General features: G+C 37.0%; 1 protein-coding gene across 1 annotated transcript; it reads right to left on the reverse strand.

Annotated features, from left to right (window-relative positions):
- Positions 1-573: 573 nt before the first annotated feature.
- On the reverse strand, positions 574-11,476 carry LOC121971952 (putative elongation factor TypA-like SVR3, chloroplastic). The gene is made up of 14 exons (XM_042523494.1): positions 11,156-11,476; positions 10,883-10,992; positions 9,536-9,739; positions 8,121-8,297; positions 7,870-8,022; positions 7,332-7,421; positions 6,226-6,360; positions 5,979-6,095; positions 4,884-5,035; positions 4,726-4,810; positions 4,489-4,583; positions 3,037-3,202; positions 2,754-2,949; positions 574-1,018 (listed from the first exon to the last, which is right to left on the reverse strand). The coding sequence occupies exons 1-14, from the start codon at positions 11,388-11,390 to the stop codon at positions 888-890; spliced, it is 2,046 nt and encodes a 681-aa protein (XP_042379428.1). The 5' UTR covers positions 11,391-11,476; the 3' UTR covers positions 574-887.
- Between the last annotated feature and the right edge of the window lie 2,342 nt (positions 11,477-13,818).

Genomic DNA, 13,818 nt, shown 5'->3' on the forward strand with positions numbered 1-13,818 from the left:
GTTTATGTGTGTGTATATAAAAAAAAACATTTGTGAGGTCTACTTTTGCGTAGTAGGCTGGAATTGGATGAGGCTTGCGGCCACAATGAAGAAAAAAAAGAGAATGATTAACTATTTCCTCGTTGAACATGCAGCGGTGAAGTATTTGATTCCTAACTATTATAGGATATTTTCTTAATGAGAAATCTAAAACATTAATTAGACGAGGAACCGTGCACGCATTCAATTTACTTTGGAATCGAATCGGTAACTTCAGGATTTAATCGGTTTTAAAAATGAGATGCCAGGATTAAAAAAATAGAGAAAAATAAAATGAAAGTCACTGTTGCATACCTTTTAACCGAGATGGACAATTTAAAAGGTAAGATGATTAGAGGATTAGTAAAATATCATTAAAGCCTTTCCACGCAACCAGTCATTCACCACAATCTGCCATTAACTGTCTTTGATCATCAATTTTGGGCAGCCATCCAACATCCTCTATCAGTCCACCATCTATCACAGCCATCAAGTTTACAAAAGAGTAAGGTTGGAAAATAATTATTGACCAATCAAACAATTTTCTTCTAGGAGTTCCATCCAACAAGAGTCATATCGTGCTTTCTCGCATTCAGTGTCAAGAAAATTCCATGTGCCGGGATTTTTACATCATGTTTTGAGGTGCAAAAGATGTATGCTTTGCTTGGAAGATCTCTCCGAATAAAAATCATGTTCCGAAGTCATTTATAAATCTAAGAATATAAATGTAAGATTGCCTTGTGGTGGTGTAAAATTGTATTGGTCTTGTGTATGTTGCAATAGGACGAGGTGCATTTGCCTAGCTAAGCTTTGCCCTTGGGCTATCAATAGAAGTATCTGACGAATTGACAGCATGGCTGCCTGATCCTTCACCTTTTCTTAGCAAGCTTTGGGTTTTTGCACATGCGGATACTCAAGGGAGTCACCTCGACCAATTCGTCTTCTTGGATGTATTCGATACAGTCATCCAGACTGTAGCTTAATGGTGTATCAAGAACCACTGCAAGGCACGCCTAGTTAGATGATTGTACAAACACGACATAAAAGAATATGATATGAAAAAACTCCAATAGAATAAGTTTTAATATGTAGACGTTAGATACGATGTTTGCTCCATGTTGGAAGATAGATTTACTTGGGGCATATGCATAAGTAGAAATAACAGCTGTGCACATGACATAAACATTCACGCCAGACACAATAAACTAAATATTGCAAGGAAAGGCTGATTCCACGCTAGCTGCTTGATCAGATGATCAAATTTCTGAAACTTGAATGACAATAATAGTGTGTTTCCCACGAGGAAAGGAAATGCGGGCAGAAATAAGGTGACAGATTTCTCCAGTAGCAATTTAATCAGGCTTCTTTCAGAGGAAAAGAGGAGGATGAAACAAAATCTTATTTCAATTTGAGACAAAAAGGAGTAGATGCAGTGATGCTTCAAGACTCTAGCTTTAAAATCTAGAATTTTTTAATCGCCTTTATGTAACCATTAATAATTGCATAATATACACATTTATCTATCGAACCATAAGGTAGATCGGCTGCTACGCCTCCCATGCAAAAATATTTTTTCTTCCAATTTCAATGTTTTTTTCCCTTTGGATACATCTCTTTTTTTGTAGCCTGATTTTCCTTAAATACCTAATTTGGATGGATGAATAAAGAAACTATTGGTTCTAGGCATGATTCAGAGGTCCTGTCCTGAACAAATTTATGTGTTTATGCAAATACTATGGGCAGACTAGAAGATACATATCTGGACTGCCAAATCAACCACCGCAAATAGTGGCACATTAAGCCTTAACCAGCAATTCAAGTTCGAGGAAATCATGGGAGTGGGTGAGAAGACAATGTGGTTGAGGTGCAAGAATCAGAGTGGGAAGGAAGAGCATGAACAGAGAGTTAACATTGTGGGTTGAGAGAAGGGCGCAGAGTTGGGAGGAAGCAAAACACAGGGACAGAAGGAAACATCGGGATCATGGATGGTAGTTGCAAACAAGAATCCTGACAAGGGAATCTTTCCGTCGCGAGGAGGCCTGAAAGTGGATATGTTCACTGTTCTTATCAGGGGGAAGACACAGCTCAAAACCAAAGAGAAAGATTGTTCCCTAGACTGATGCAGGGAGGCAGTGGGGCTGACTAGTTGGCTAACATGTGACAAAAATAGCATGGCTAAAATATCCACTGGTCTTCATTTGGCCACACGATGAGAGACGTAGATAAAAAAAAATGTATACAATTAGTTGGTGTACCTAGTAACAAAACTTATTTTGGTGCCAATTTAAAGAGCTGTATCATGCACTTCTAGCTAAAAACTCCTTTTCCTGAACTAGGGCTGAGACACACCAGAAAATATCAGAATTTGACAAACTGAAAAGAACAAAGATCACACACATGCTACACCATTCAAACTAATTTAAAAAAATCAAGACAAATTTAATAGATATTTTCTATTTTCAGTAGCAATAGAAATAACAAATATATAGTCAACATACGAAGTTATCCCTAGTTTACTGAGAATCTTCAGCTAATGAAGGATTCATAGGGCAATGCAAAGTAGATACTTCGTAAGGCATAAAAAAAGTATTCACAAAATTACCCAATCAAAAATATTAGTAGGCACTGGACATTTATTTGTCCACCAAAAAAAATTAATGCACGTGTTGGGGACATGTGAAGGAGCAAAGTATGGTTTAGAAATCTCTAATTCATGTTTAAATTAATGCAAGTACCTGTCTGTTCCTTGTTAGATCGTACATTAGTTGCAGCCTTCTTTTTGCATACATTTAAAGACAAATCACCAGGACGCTGATGGATGCCAACTATTTGACCTTTATATACTTCCATGCCAGGGCCAATAAACATCTGGCCTCTTTCTTGTGCACTAAAAAGGGCATAAGAAGTAGTAGTTCCTTCTTCAAAAGCAACCTGTGGAATTTTCATACTGATTTCAGTGACCAACTGCACCATAAAGGTTGGTGAAAGAAAAACTAGTATTAGATTATATGATGTCACCAAAGATCCCTGGTCACGGGTGTTAATATCTCCTCCCCACGGTTGATAGCCATCAAACACTGTGTTTAAAACTGCTGTGCCTCGAGAAACTGTCAGAATAGCATTCCGCAATCCAAGAAGTCCACAAGTAGGGATTTTGTATTGAAGTAGTGATGTCCCCTCCGATCTAGGTGAGAAAGAAAGAATTATTACATGAGTATTTCTTAATGGAAAAGAATATATAATAAATAAGATGGTGCTCAACATATCCCACACAAGACAAATCATAAAAAGGCTGTGTAAACAAACTTACACTAAGTCCTGCACAAAATTCGAGCTGAGTTTATGTAAGTTTTTAATTGTTGCTAAGTGTTAACTAGAGAACAGTAGCCAACCTAGTTCAAGAACATATATCACAGAAATGCACTACTGTGTCTGACATGGTTTGACATAACACATGCTGTAGGCCAGCAAATCATGATGGATGGCAGTGCCAAAGAATGTGCAAGAGTGAGAAAAAGATGCTTGAGAGAGCAAAGATGCCATCCCTGGAAAAGGTCATCCACTGCTTTTTCTTTGCTTGATGTTTCTTCATCATCATTACAAATTCTAATATCATGATTCATGAGACTATACATAAAAACAAATAAAAGCTACAGATACTCAGCAACGCCACGCAGTATGGCCAGTATTTAATGGTCCAACTATGGGCCAGTACAAAGACCATGCAATTTTGAGCTGTTAAAGAGACCACATTTTCTTGTTTTAAGCAGAGGTAATTTTCGCCCAAATGCTCATATATTCCACAAACAGAAAATTTCCATAATCTGCAGTTCTGCACCAAACATTGGAGAATGCAAAGTTATGGGGCAGCATGATAAAGAAATTAGGGTGTAGAGGCTATATCACATAGAATTGCTAATGTCAAATTACTTAAGACTAAGATGGTGGGAAACTCACAGGTCTAATACTTTCAGAAGTGGTTGATCCAATTGTTGGCTTGTAATTATTCTAGGATAGAAAAAACTATGGTGTTAAGTGGTAACTAACTTTGTGCCAAAAGGACTAATGAATATTTGATTGAGTGAAAAACACTTCTATATGCAAAGGAATCAAACAATTGAACTTACTTATAAAATGTGCTCAATATGGAAATTAAGAGGCCAATAGAAAAATAAACAAGTTAAACATTACAAGCAAATAGTAACATAAATGGATAATCCTTCACAATTGGATAGAAAAAAAAATCTTAGTGGTAGACATTTTCTGTGGGTAAAATCCAAGAATAGCAAGCATAAATCATATCTTTATTCATATATGAACTTGGCAGAGCTTCTCGATTGAATTACCAAAGATTAGCATCTATAACATGCAATAATAAAATTATAGAGAAATATTTATATAAACAACCATACAAGGAAAAACAGCAATAATGAAGTGAACACATGAAAATTGAGAGGGGAGAAGACAAACCCAATCCCCTGCATATCAAACATTTGTCCACGCCTTTTTCCTAATAGTTCAACAACCGGTCCCATATATTCTTCGGGAACCTCCACTGTAGCAATCTGCATGAACACTTAATAACAATAGAATTTCCATCTAAAGCATTAATTTGCATAAAATTTTTAAGGTCTAAATTATACACCTATCAAACAGGACAAATTATCTCCTTTTTTGGTTTTTGTAGAGATCACTAGGAAACTCTACCTCAAAAGGCTCCAGCAATTTGTCATTTATGGTTTTATTGATAACCTTAGGTGGCCCCACCATAAATTCATAACCTTCTCTTCTCCTGAGCAAATGTAGAAAAGTGGATTATCAACTTTTAGTTTTCTTATTTAAATCGCAGACTCGAGGATTCTTACATATTTTCAATTAATATGGTGATATGAAGTGTTCCCCTCCCACTAACAATAAATGTATCAGCTGTTTCACCATCTTCTACTTTCATAGCTAAGTTTCTTTCAAGTTCACGATAGAGTCGATCCCGGAGATTCCGACTTGTTACATATTTTCCCTGAAAATCAAATACACAGTTGGGAAGTTATCTCATTTAAAGAAAATTGCTTACCTATACAGATACTCTTGGTGATTCATTGTCTACAGTTGAGAAATTTCAGAGTGAAACGAGCTCAATTTTTGAACCTTCATCATTCTCATATGGAGAACTTTCTTTTTACACTCAAAATGTAAAAGAATCTGAAACCCTTCCTAAAAAGCAAATTCATGCATATGCAACAATATGTCTAATATTAACAGCATCTGCCTCGGCAAATCCTAATTACAGACGTTGTTTATTATATATAAATATAGCAAATGGTAAACCATGAGTTTAGTTATTGGACTTGAAGACAGCATACTCTATTGTTTGGTGCAATTTGATTGCATTGCAGGTAACTTACAGAAAACATATGTAGACATTTTGTGTGAATATTATTGTTTACTATTCATATCCAGAGACATGGCAACATACAAGATGGATAATATGATCAATTGCTAAGCTTTCAAAATGTTTTAAATAGATTGTGAAATGCATAAGGAGGCAAATCAACGAGAACAGAATAAATTGCCTTAGCAACTTGGTAATGGTCTAAGGTTACCTAATTTATTGGCCTATCAAAAAACAACCACACGAATTGCATGAAAAATTAGTTATACGATGTATACTGATGAGATGGACTATTAAAATTCATCTGATTTACTTAAAACCTATGCCAAGAAGGGCCAGATGGAAGACTTATAGGTCAAAAATCAAATAACCAAGCACGACAAACACTGAAGAGAGTGTAATCAATGGTGAGGACAGATTGCATGGATTTCACAGCAACCATTGAGGTTGCGCACTTTTAAACCATTAAGATGCTCAAATATGCTTCCAAAATCACACTTTTTACAATGTTTCTTTGCATGGTGAGGCACTTCCTTGACCATCGTAACAGAACTCTGTTGATTTACTATACCTCCCGGCCAACAAAAGGTGAAGTGTTGATAGAGAATGACATTCTGACAGTTGGCTCTTCCACCCTAATGGTAGGTAATGCTTTCCCCAAGCTTTTGTCAGCTATTGTTTCGCCAATCTGCAACATAATTATAATCATAAGTGATAAGAACATGAATATGAAGTTGGTAAATAGTTAGCCTAAAGTAACAACCATTTCTCCTTAGGTCGTAGAAATCTCATAATAACAAAAAAGATGAAATTCTAACCATAATATCATTAATACCACAAACAGCACATATATCACCAGCCTGCACTTCTTCAGTTGGAACTCTGCTGAAATTCTCATAAACAAATAGCTCACTGATTTTTGAAAATCTGCATGTGTCATCTGAAGTGCATACCTATTCGAAGACAAGCATACGAAGAAAATTAATACTAGCTGAAATTATCACCAACAAGTGATTACCTTTCTAGCTATACATAGCTTGTCTAAGAGGGGGGAAAAAGCAATGGAAAGCATGATAAAGGATGTTGTAGCCTCAAAGAGTACATAGCCTTGAAGGTTATGGTCTCAAAGGGTTGCAAAATGCATATCATGGGTAAAAGGTGCATAACAAAGGAATGTTGTATACTTGTATCCTCCTAAAAAAGATATTTTCAAATGAGTGGTCGCCACTACTATCTCTAGTAGCGACAAATTGAACCATGTCAGTCCCAACTATTTGGGGGCAGCTACCATGTTGGCTAGAATTTTTTTGATGCCCTCCACCATCACATTTTCAAACCTTAATCCATTCAATAAAAGTTATTAGTAGTTGAACATATTCAAATCATCTTAATCCATTTTCACCTATTTTATAGCTTAATGGAGATACAACTGATTGTTCCCTGAGAGTGAAATTTCTATTTTACCTTTTCTAATAACCTCACAAATGCGTATTATGATCTCCATCTCTGGTATATTAATTTTTTGTCCATATTAGCTTCTAATTATCCAATACTAGCATTTCTTTATCTTTTCAATGATATTAATCTCACTAATAATAATAATAATTGTGAAAATCAACTTCTATTATTTGCTAAAATGAATTTCAGTAACTACTTTGCCATAAAATATATTCCACAGTAGGGGCAAAGTGACTAAGGATTATTAGCTTGGAAGACAACAGAACTGTCTATTCAGAGGAAGCCACACTAGGTATAGACTCACAACAAAGTTCTAAATGAAATTCCTCTGTAGAGAAGTTAAGAAAACTACAAAGAAATGAAGTAAACACGTTGAAAATGATACTGTGTAGCCATACAAGAAACATCACTAAGAATATTACAGTGATACTATAGATTAAAAATTCACAAGTTGAAGAATTCTCACCCTCACTTCCATGCTTTTTTGCAACACACCAGCATGCAATCTCCCAATTGCTATTTTACCTTTATGTTCATCATATTCAGTGTTTGATACCTGTGACAGAATCAAAAACATAATCGAAATTTATTAAAGCTTTCTATAATAAACTTATTATAAAGATAAAGAACCTCATCAACAATTAGTCTATATCTGACTTGAGAAGATTTCCAGTATATCAGCTTTCCAGAGACAATAAGATATTAGTAGGGACTTGGGCAAGACAATTAGACATCTCTCTGAGTTTTATGAAGTTTGAAAAAGTTGAATTTGTTCCTGGATCTGATAAATTGTTCGATTCAAAAGTTCATGAAATAAATATGTAAGTAGATTATATCCACCTCAATAACTACCAAGTATTTCACCCTCTACCTGGAGTCAATAGCCCATCTATACCCCCTATATGAAGATCAGAAGACGGTTCAAACTACAAGAGGTTTTAAGCAAATCATGACAATAAGGATGGGTAGCACAATGAGAACTAAAGTAGAAAATAAGCACTGACAAGCATTTGCATTGGACCAGCTCTGTTAATACTGGGCTCTGGTATGCATCTAAGAATAGCCTCAAAAAGTGGCCCAAGATCATCAGCAAGATTGTCTGGAGATAATCCTGCCTTCCCCTTAATGCCACTTGCATAAATCACTTGGAAGTCACACTGCAGACACAAGAAATAACTTGAGTTATAGCAGGTAAAGTGGTTAAGAATTCCTCAAATTAAAAGTTAAAGCAGATCAACCAAAGTGCAAAGACAACCTGTTCATCAGTTGCATTTAATTCAATAAAAAGTTCAAATGTGGAATTTATCACGAAGTCTGGGCGAGCTGAGGGCCTATCAATCTTATTCACGACTACAACAACAGCATGACCAAATGCTAAAGCTTTCTTCAATACAAATCTTGTTTGTGGCATAGGGCCCTCTACTGAGTCTACCTGCAGAAATAGAAACCACTACTTAGTTACTGGAAATGGAAGCTGAAGATTATATGTAAGCAAACAGAGATGTGGAATTTTGAAGATATATACACGAGAGAATACTAAGAAAAAGTTAGTGATATGTTATAATGATTCAACTACTAGATTCAATAGGTGGAGAAGTGGCATGAGTCTCCAATTAACCAATCAGCTTGTATGCCTAGAGTGTCATCTAGAAGCTTTAGTGAAGCACAAAACAAACTTTTTGTGCATCAAAATTGGTGGAGGACAATGAAATATTCTTCCAACAATATCTAGTTTGGTGATGTGGATAAAAACAGCCACCTATATTAGAAGCCAATAGATGACCAACACGTTTCAACCAAAGGCTCCACACTATATGAACAAGTTCAATCCAAATGCTTCAGGTTTAGCCAATAAGGGATCAAGACATGTCCCATCAACTAGGTCAACATGGAGAAATTGCTCTAAAGAAAATCTGTCCATGCTTGGGATCCCAAGCACATGGTGCTTTGGAAGTGATCCAACACTTATTTTAGGCCTATAAACACAGGGCACATGGAAAGGGAATGATCTTTTGGACATATTAAAACTACTGCAATCAATGCACAATGCTCTAGGCAGCACCATAGGCATAGTCCCCACTTCAATCCAACCTTCCATTTAACACCACTTTAGCTCATCAACTTCCCTATAGCCAACTTCCATATAGCCCACTTCAACCTTGTTCCCCAACCCACTTTACCCTGTGAAACATCAACCACATCAGGCAGAAGCACTACCTAATTCATCTCAGATGAGATGCATATAACTTGACAGAACTGAATCCACTTCAGTCAAGCCCCCATTCACCTTAATAGAACTCAAACTAGTTCAAGCATCTTAACCCAACTCCAACAACCACCCAAAACGGAGCACAAATTCCACAATCTATAGCAATTTGACCATAACATTTGGTTTTCAGAAAATTAATGGCAAACAGGAAATATATTTCATGATTGAAGCATTGCATAAATTACTTCCATGCATTTTAATTATGAATTTTGAGTTAAGAGATTTAAACTTGTAGCAATTGCATAAGCCTCAACTTTTATTTGAGTAGCCAAAACTGAACAATAACAGCATATCCATTTATGTATTGATTTGAACAGCACAAATTGACTATATGAATATGATCAAAAGGATTAATAGCTCATAAATATAAGAATTCACATAATTAACATTCAAGGTAGTACCACAAGAAGAACGCCTTCAACCATGTTCAGAACCCGTTCCACTTCACCGCCAAAATCAGAATGTCCTGGAGTGTCAATTATGTTTATCTTAGTACCCTTGTAGGAAATTGATGTATTTTTGCTAAGTATTGTAATTCCCCTTTCCCGTTCTAGATCATTTGAGTCCATTATTCTCTCTTGTACAATTTGGTTATCACGAAAGACCTGAAACACATGCCATGATGATGGAAATCAGTGAAAGGCATAATTAATTAATCCATGCAAGCTACCACAAGTGAAAGGAAAAAAAAAACACAAACAATGAGCACCGTTCCAATTATGACAATTTTTCTGTATAGGTGTCTCATTCATGAATTATGTTAATTTGGATGTCCCTTGGTTCTGTATACATTGTGCAGGAATTAAATTGATACCAACAATTTTTTAATGTGAAAATGCCGTCTACTAGGAAGAAAAAATACAGAAACATAATAGTGATACAAAATGTAGACAAATAAATATTCTAAATCAAGAATATGGCAGGACATGTATGGTACAACTGATAACATATGCAATACTACATTAATACTAAAATATGCAATTGCAATCATCAGATATGATAAGAGATTTTTGCACGAGAAAAATGATAAGTTTAAGTAGCAAGTATGAAAGGAACTAATTGTAGTACCATTTAACTTCAAAAATATAGAGATAGCAGTATATCCTGAAAACAAGGGTAAGATATGTGACAAATAAGACACTGAGGTTTCATAGATTTACATTTACAAGCATGGTATTGTTATCCTGAGCAGATTACTGGCTCATAGTTTATATAACCGACATCTGAAAGAACAATGCTAAAAACCAATCAATTATACTCTATAAGATTGAAGCCTTGGTTAGATTAGTATATAATAGCAGACATGTATAGGTTCATCATTAGTATTTCGAACAAGGATTACGTTAGCATAGCATGTGTTATCATTTAATATCTTCAATCACAACCAAGTAGTAGATGTAAAAATAGAGCTCATTATATACCATCTTATCCACATTCAAAGTATCAACAAAGAAGACAATTTTTTCAAGAAAAAACTCAAGGAATAAGGAATCCCTAATTACCCTACACAATCTTTTGTAATTTCTAAAGAATGAGACACTTCATGGAAGTGTTCCATCCGTATAACTACAAAAGGAGTGTGAATGCATAATTTAGTGGCTGATGCAGATGTCAAGACTCACCAGCATGGAGATAACCTTAAATACATAACACACCAAACTTTTCTAGGTAAACCTGAAAATACATGGGGCGCTCACAGTATAGCATCATCAGCAAACGAATAAAAAGGTTCAAAAGGTGCAAGTTACCTTAGCTTGCCTTAGCATTGCATCCACCAAGGTAGTCTTCCCGTGATCAACATGAGCAACAATTGCTATATTCCTTACATCTCTTCTTGTTGTTGATTTCTTCTTTGATACTGCAACAAATTAGAAAAGTGTGTGTATTAAGGTTTACTGAAATCCAGTACTATAGGCTGTCACGGAGAGTTCACTATAGCTTGTAACATCATACAATCTAAACTCCAATCAATTGATTGTTACAGAGTAGCAGAATAGCGAGTTTGGGACTAAAACAAGTACCCGAGGCTTCGTGCGTGGTGGTGGGCGTTGCCGAGCACCGGATAGCCGTTGAACGCGATGACCTCAACTGCTTCGCCAGACGACTACTGTGAGCGAATGGATAAGAGACGCCGCCGGCAAAGGGCGCATTGGAAAAACCGACGATGGCAAGCGATCCGCTGAGGTCTCGGAGAGTGACCGCGTTTGGAGGAAGAAGACGAGGAGCTGGTGGAGCAGACGGTATGCCGGTGGCCATCTCCCCGATCTCTTGGGGAGCAGCGAGAGGGAGTGGATTGGGCAAGAGAGGCCCGAAGAGAAGCAGGGTGAAGGAAAAGCAAAACCCTGACCCTTTATTGACCATAAATAAAGAAAGAAAGAAAGAAACAACATCCATAGAAACCGACGGTTGGCGTTCAATCATCTACAGCCGCTACTGATCCGCCTACGTGTGCAAATTAACAGCACTATTGAGTCCTGAGGAAAACATAGATGGAAAGTTTTCCGATATTTTTTCATCCACCTAAAATTTGAATCCGTTCGGACACTTCTCCATATAACAACTTGAACGGTTCGATGACAGTGTGCATAATTCGAGCGCTCTTCAAATTGAATTGGAATACTGAGCAATATATAAGAGAAGATATTTATTCTAATTATATCAAAATTTAAACTTTAGATCTTAAGTTAACAGTACTTCGTTAATTACTCGACTATCTAATTTAAAAATAGCAAGAGATGGCTCTTGCCAATCGGTGTGTGATTGCAACTCTCATGTTGAAGGCACAGGGAACATCCACATTGACAAGTTCAAAAATTCCTATCTCGATCTAATTTATGCTCCTGAGCCAACTACACTCACATTCCTAAGATGATTTTAATCTATCTAGTTCTCTATGTGTGACTTTAACATCTTGTATTATTCTAATTTTTTTTCTAGTAGGATTATAAATGTTGGATCTTATTAGATAAGTGATTAATCATGTCTGAAGGCATGAAGTTGGAAAGCCGGAAAGATGACAGTTCCGCTGACTGGATGAAGACATCGTGCCTCTTTGCAGAACAAAATCAAAATCAGGGAAAGGGTCCCTAGTGTTGACCCTCCGACGCTCAAGTTAAAAACAGAGAAAGTAAAATGGGAAATAATAGAGATGAAAACTCTTATTTTCTTGCCTTTTCCTCATATCTTGCATATCCTTTTATACCTTTCTTAGTGACCTTCCATCTTTCCTGATTTAATGATATTGATTATCTATATAAGACATCTTTGTCTTGGCTTCTGTGTATTTAATGACAAATGGAGTGTTCTCCTTTGTTTTCTCTTCCTCAAGACCTTTAGTTTTCTCCTTTATTACTTCGTCTGACCGATGTTGGTGCCATATCTGATCGGACGGGTGGTCTGCTCGGACTGATTTCCTGCTTGATCGGACAGCATTATTCCGATCGATTGATGTAGTCACTCCTGCTCGGATTAGCCTTGCTTGAACCTTGGTGTTGACCGCTTTGACTTTGACCTACACCGTGACTATTGACCTATGTCATGTAAGCTCTTACCTCCGCATCACAAGTCTTCTCCTCAAGTCTAGTCGAATGAGGATGCAAGTCCGACTGACTGGATAGTTGGTGTCTTAGGCGATATCCATGCCCCGATCGAACTGTGTGCGGTCTATTGATTGCTGAGCAACCCCTGAACCAACGCCACTCGGCTTTACTTTGCCTTTGCCGATCGGGAAGATGGTCAGCGATACTTCGTAAAATTTTCGACCTTCACTGTTGAAGGCGTTGGAATTCCATTCTGTTTAAACTTTCTGTACAAAAAATTGTACAAGTACAGAACTATTTCTAGCAACTCACACGTTCGATCAGACATGTGTTTGATCAATCAAGTAAGTTCTTGAATGATCAAAGCACACCTTGATTAAAGTACAAGATAGCTGGCCTCTTGTGTTGGTATTCAAAATCGATATCCAAAATCGACATATAGAAAAAAAACCAATTACGCAGCGGAATTAAAGAACTAGTTATACCTTTCTTCGTAGCTAAAGACCTCTTGATCTTCTGCCGTATTTCTCTCATCTTCTTGGACGTTGTGTGGGCGACGATCTACCAAGACAACACTACCCTTCTTTTCTTCCCTTCCAAACTGCCGGCCACAAAAGGAGTCTCTAAGATGGGGCACCTTCTAATCTTCTTCCTTCTCTTCCTCTTCTTCTTCTCTTCCTCCTCTTCTTCAAGCCACCGGCCACCAATGGATGGGAAGAGGCATCGGTCACCAAGGGAGAAGGGGAACCGCCGGCCCTAGCCAAGGTGGAGGAGGAAATCGCCGGCCCGTTGCAAGGGAGAGGTTGGCGCCGACCCTAGGTGGGGAAGAAGGTGGCGCCGACCACAAGGGGAGAAGAGAATTGGTTGTGCCGCCGACCCTAGCAAGGGAGAGGTTGGCGGCAACCACAAAAAGAAGGGAGTTGTGGAGAATTAAAAAGTTAAGTTTTAGGGTCACATCCTACTCCTTTTTATATACTTGTCGTCGGTTACAAAGAATGAAAAATTAACAAAATTTTGTTTAGAAAAAATCTAAACAAACTATGTTAAACCAAACCAAGTTAAGTTAAATTAAACCAAGTTAAATTAGACCAAACCAAGTTAAGTTAAACCAAACCAAGTTAAGTTAAACCAAACCAAGTTAAGTT

Source organism: Zingiber officinale, chromosome 4A (assembly GCF_018446385.1).
Source record: "Zingiber officinale cultivar Zhangliang chromosome 4A, Zo_v1.1, whole genome shotgun sequence".
NCBI classification, from domain to species: domain Eukaryota; kingdom Viridiplantae; phylum Streptophyta; class Magnoliopsida; order Zingiberales; family Zingiberaceae; genus Zingiber; species Zingiber officinale.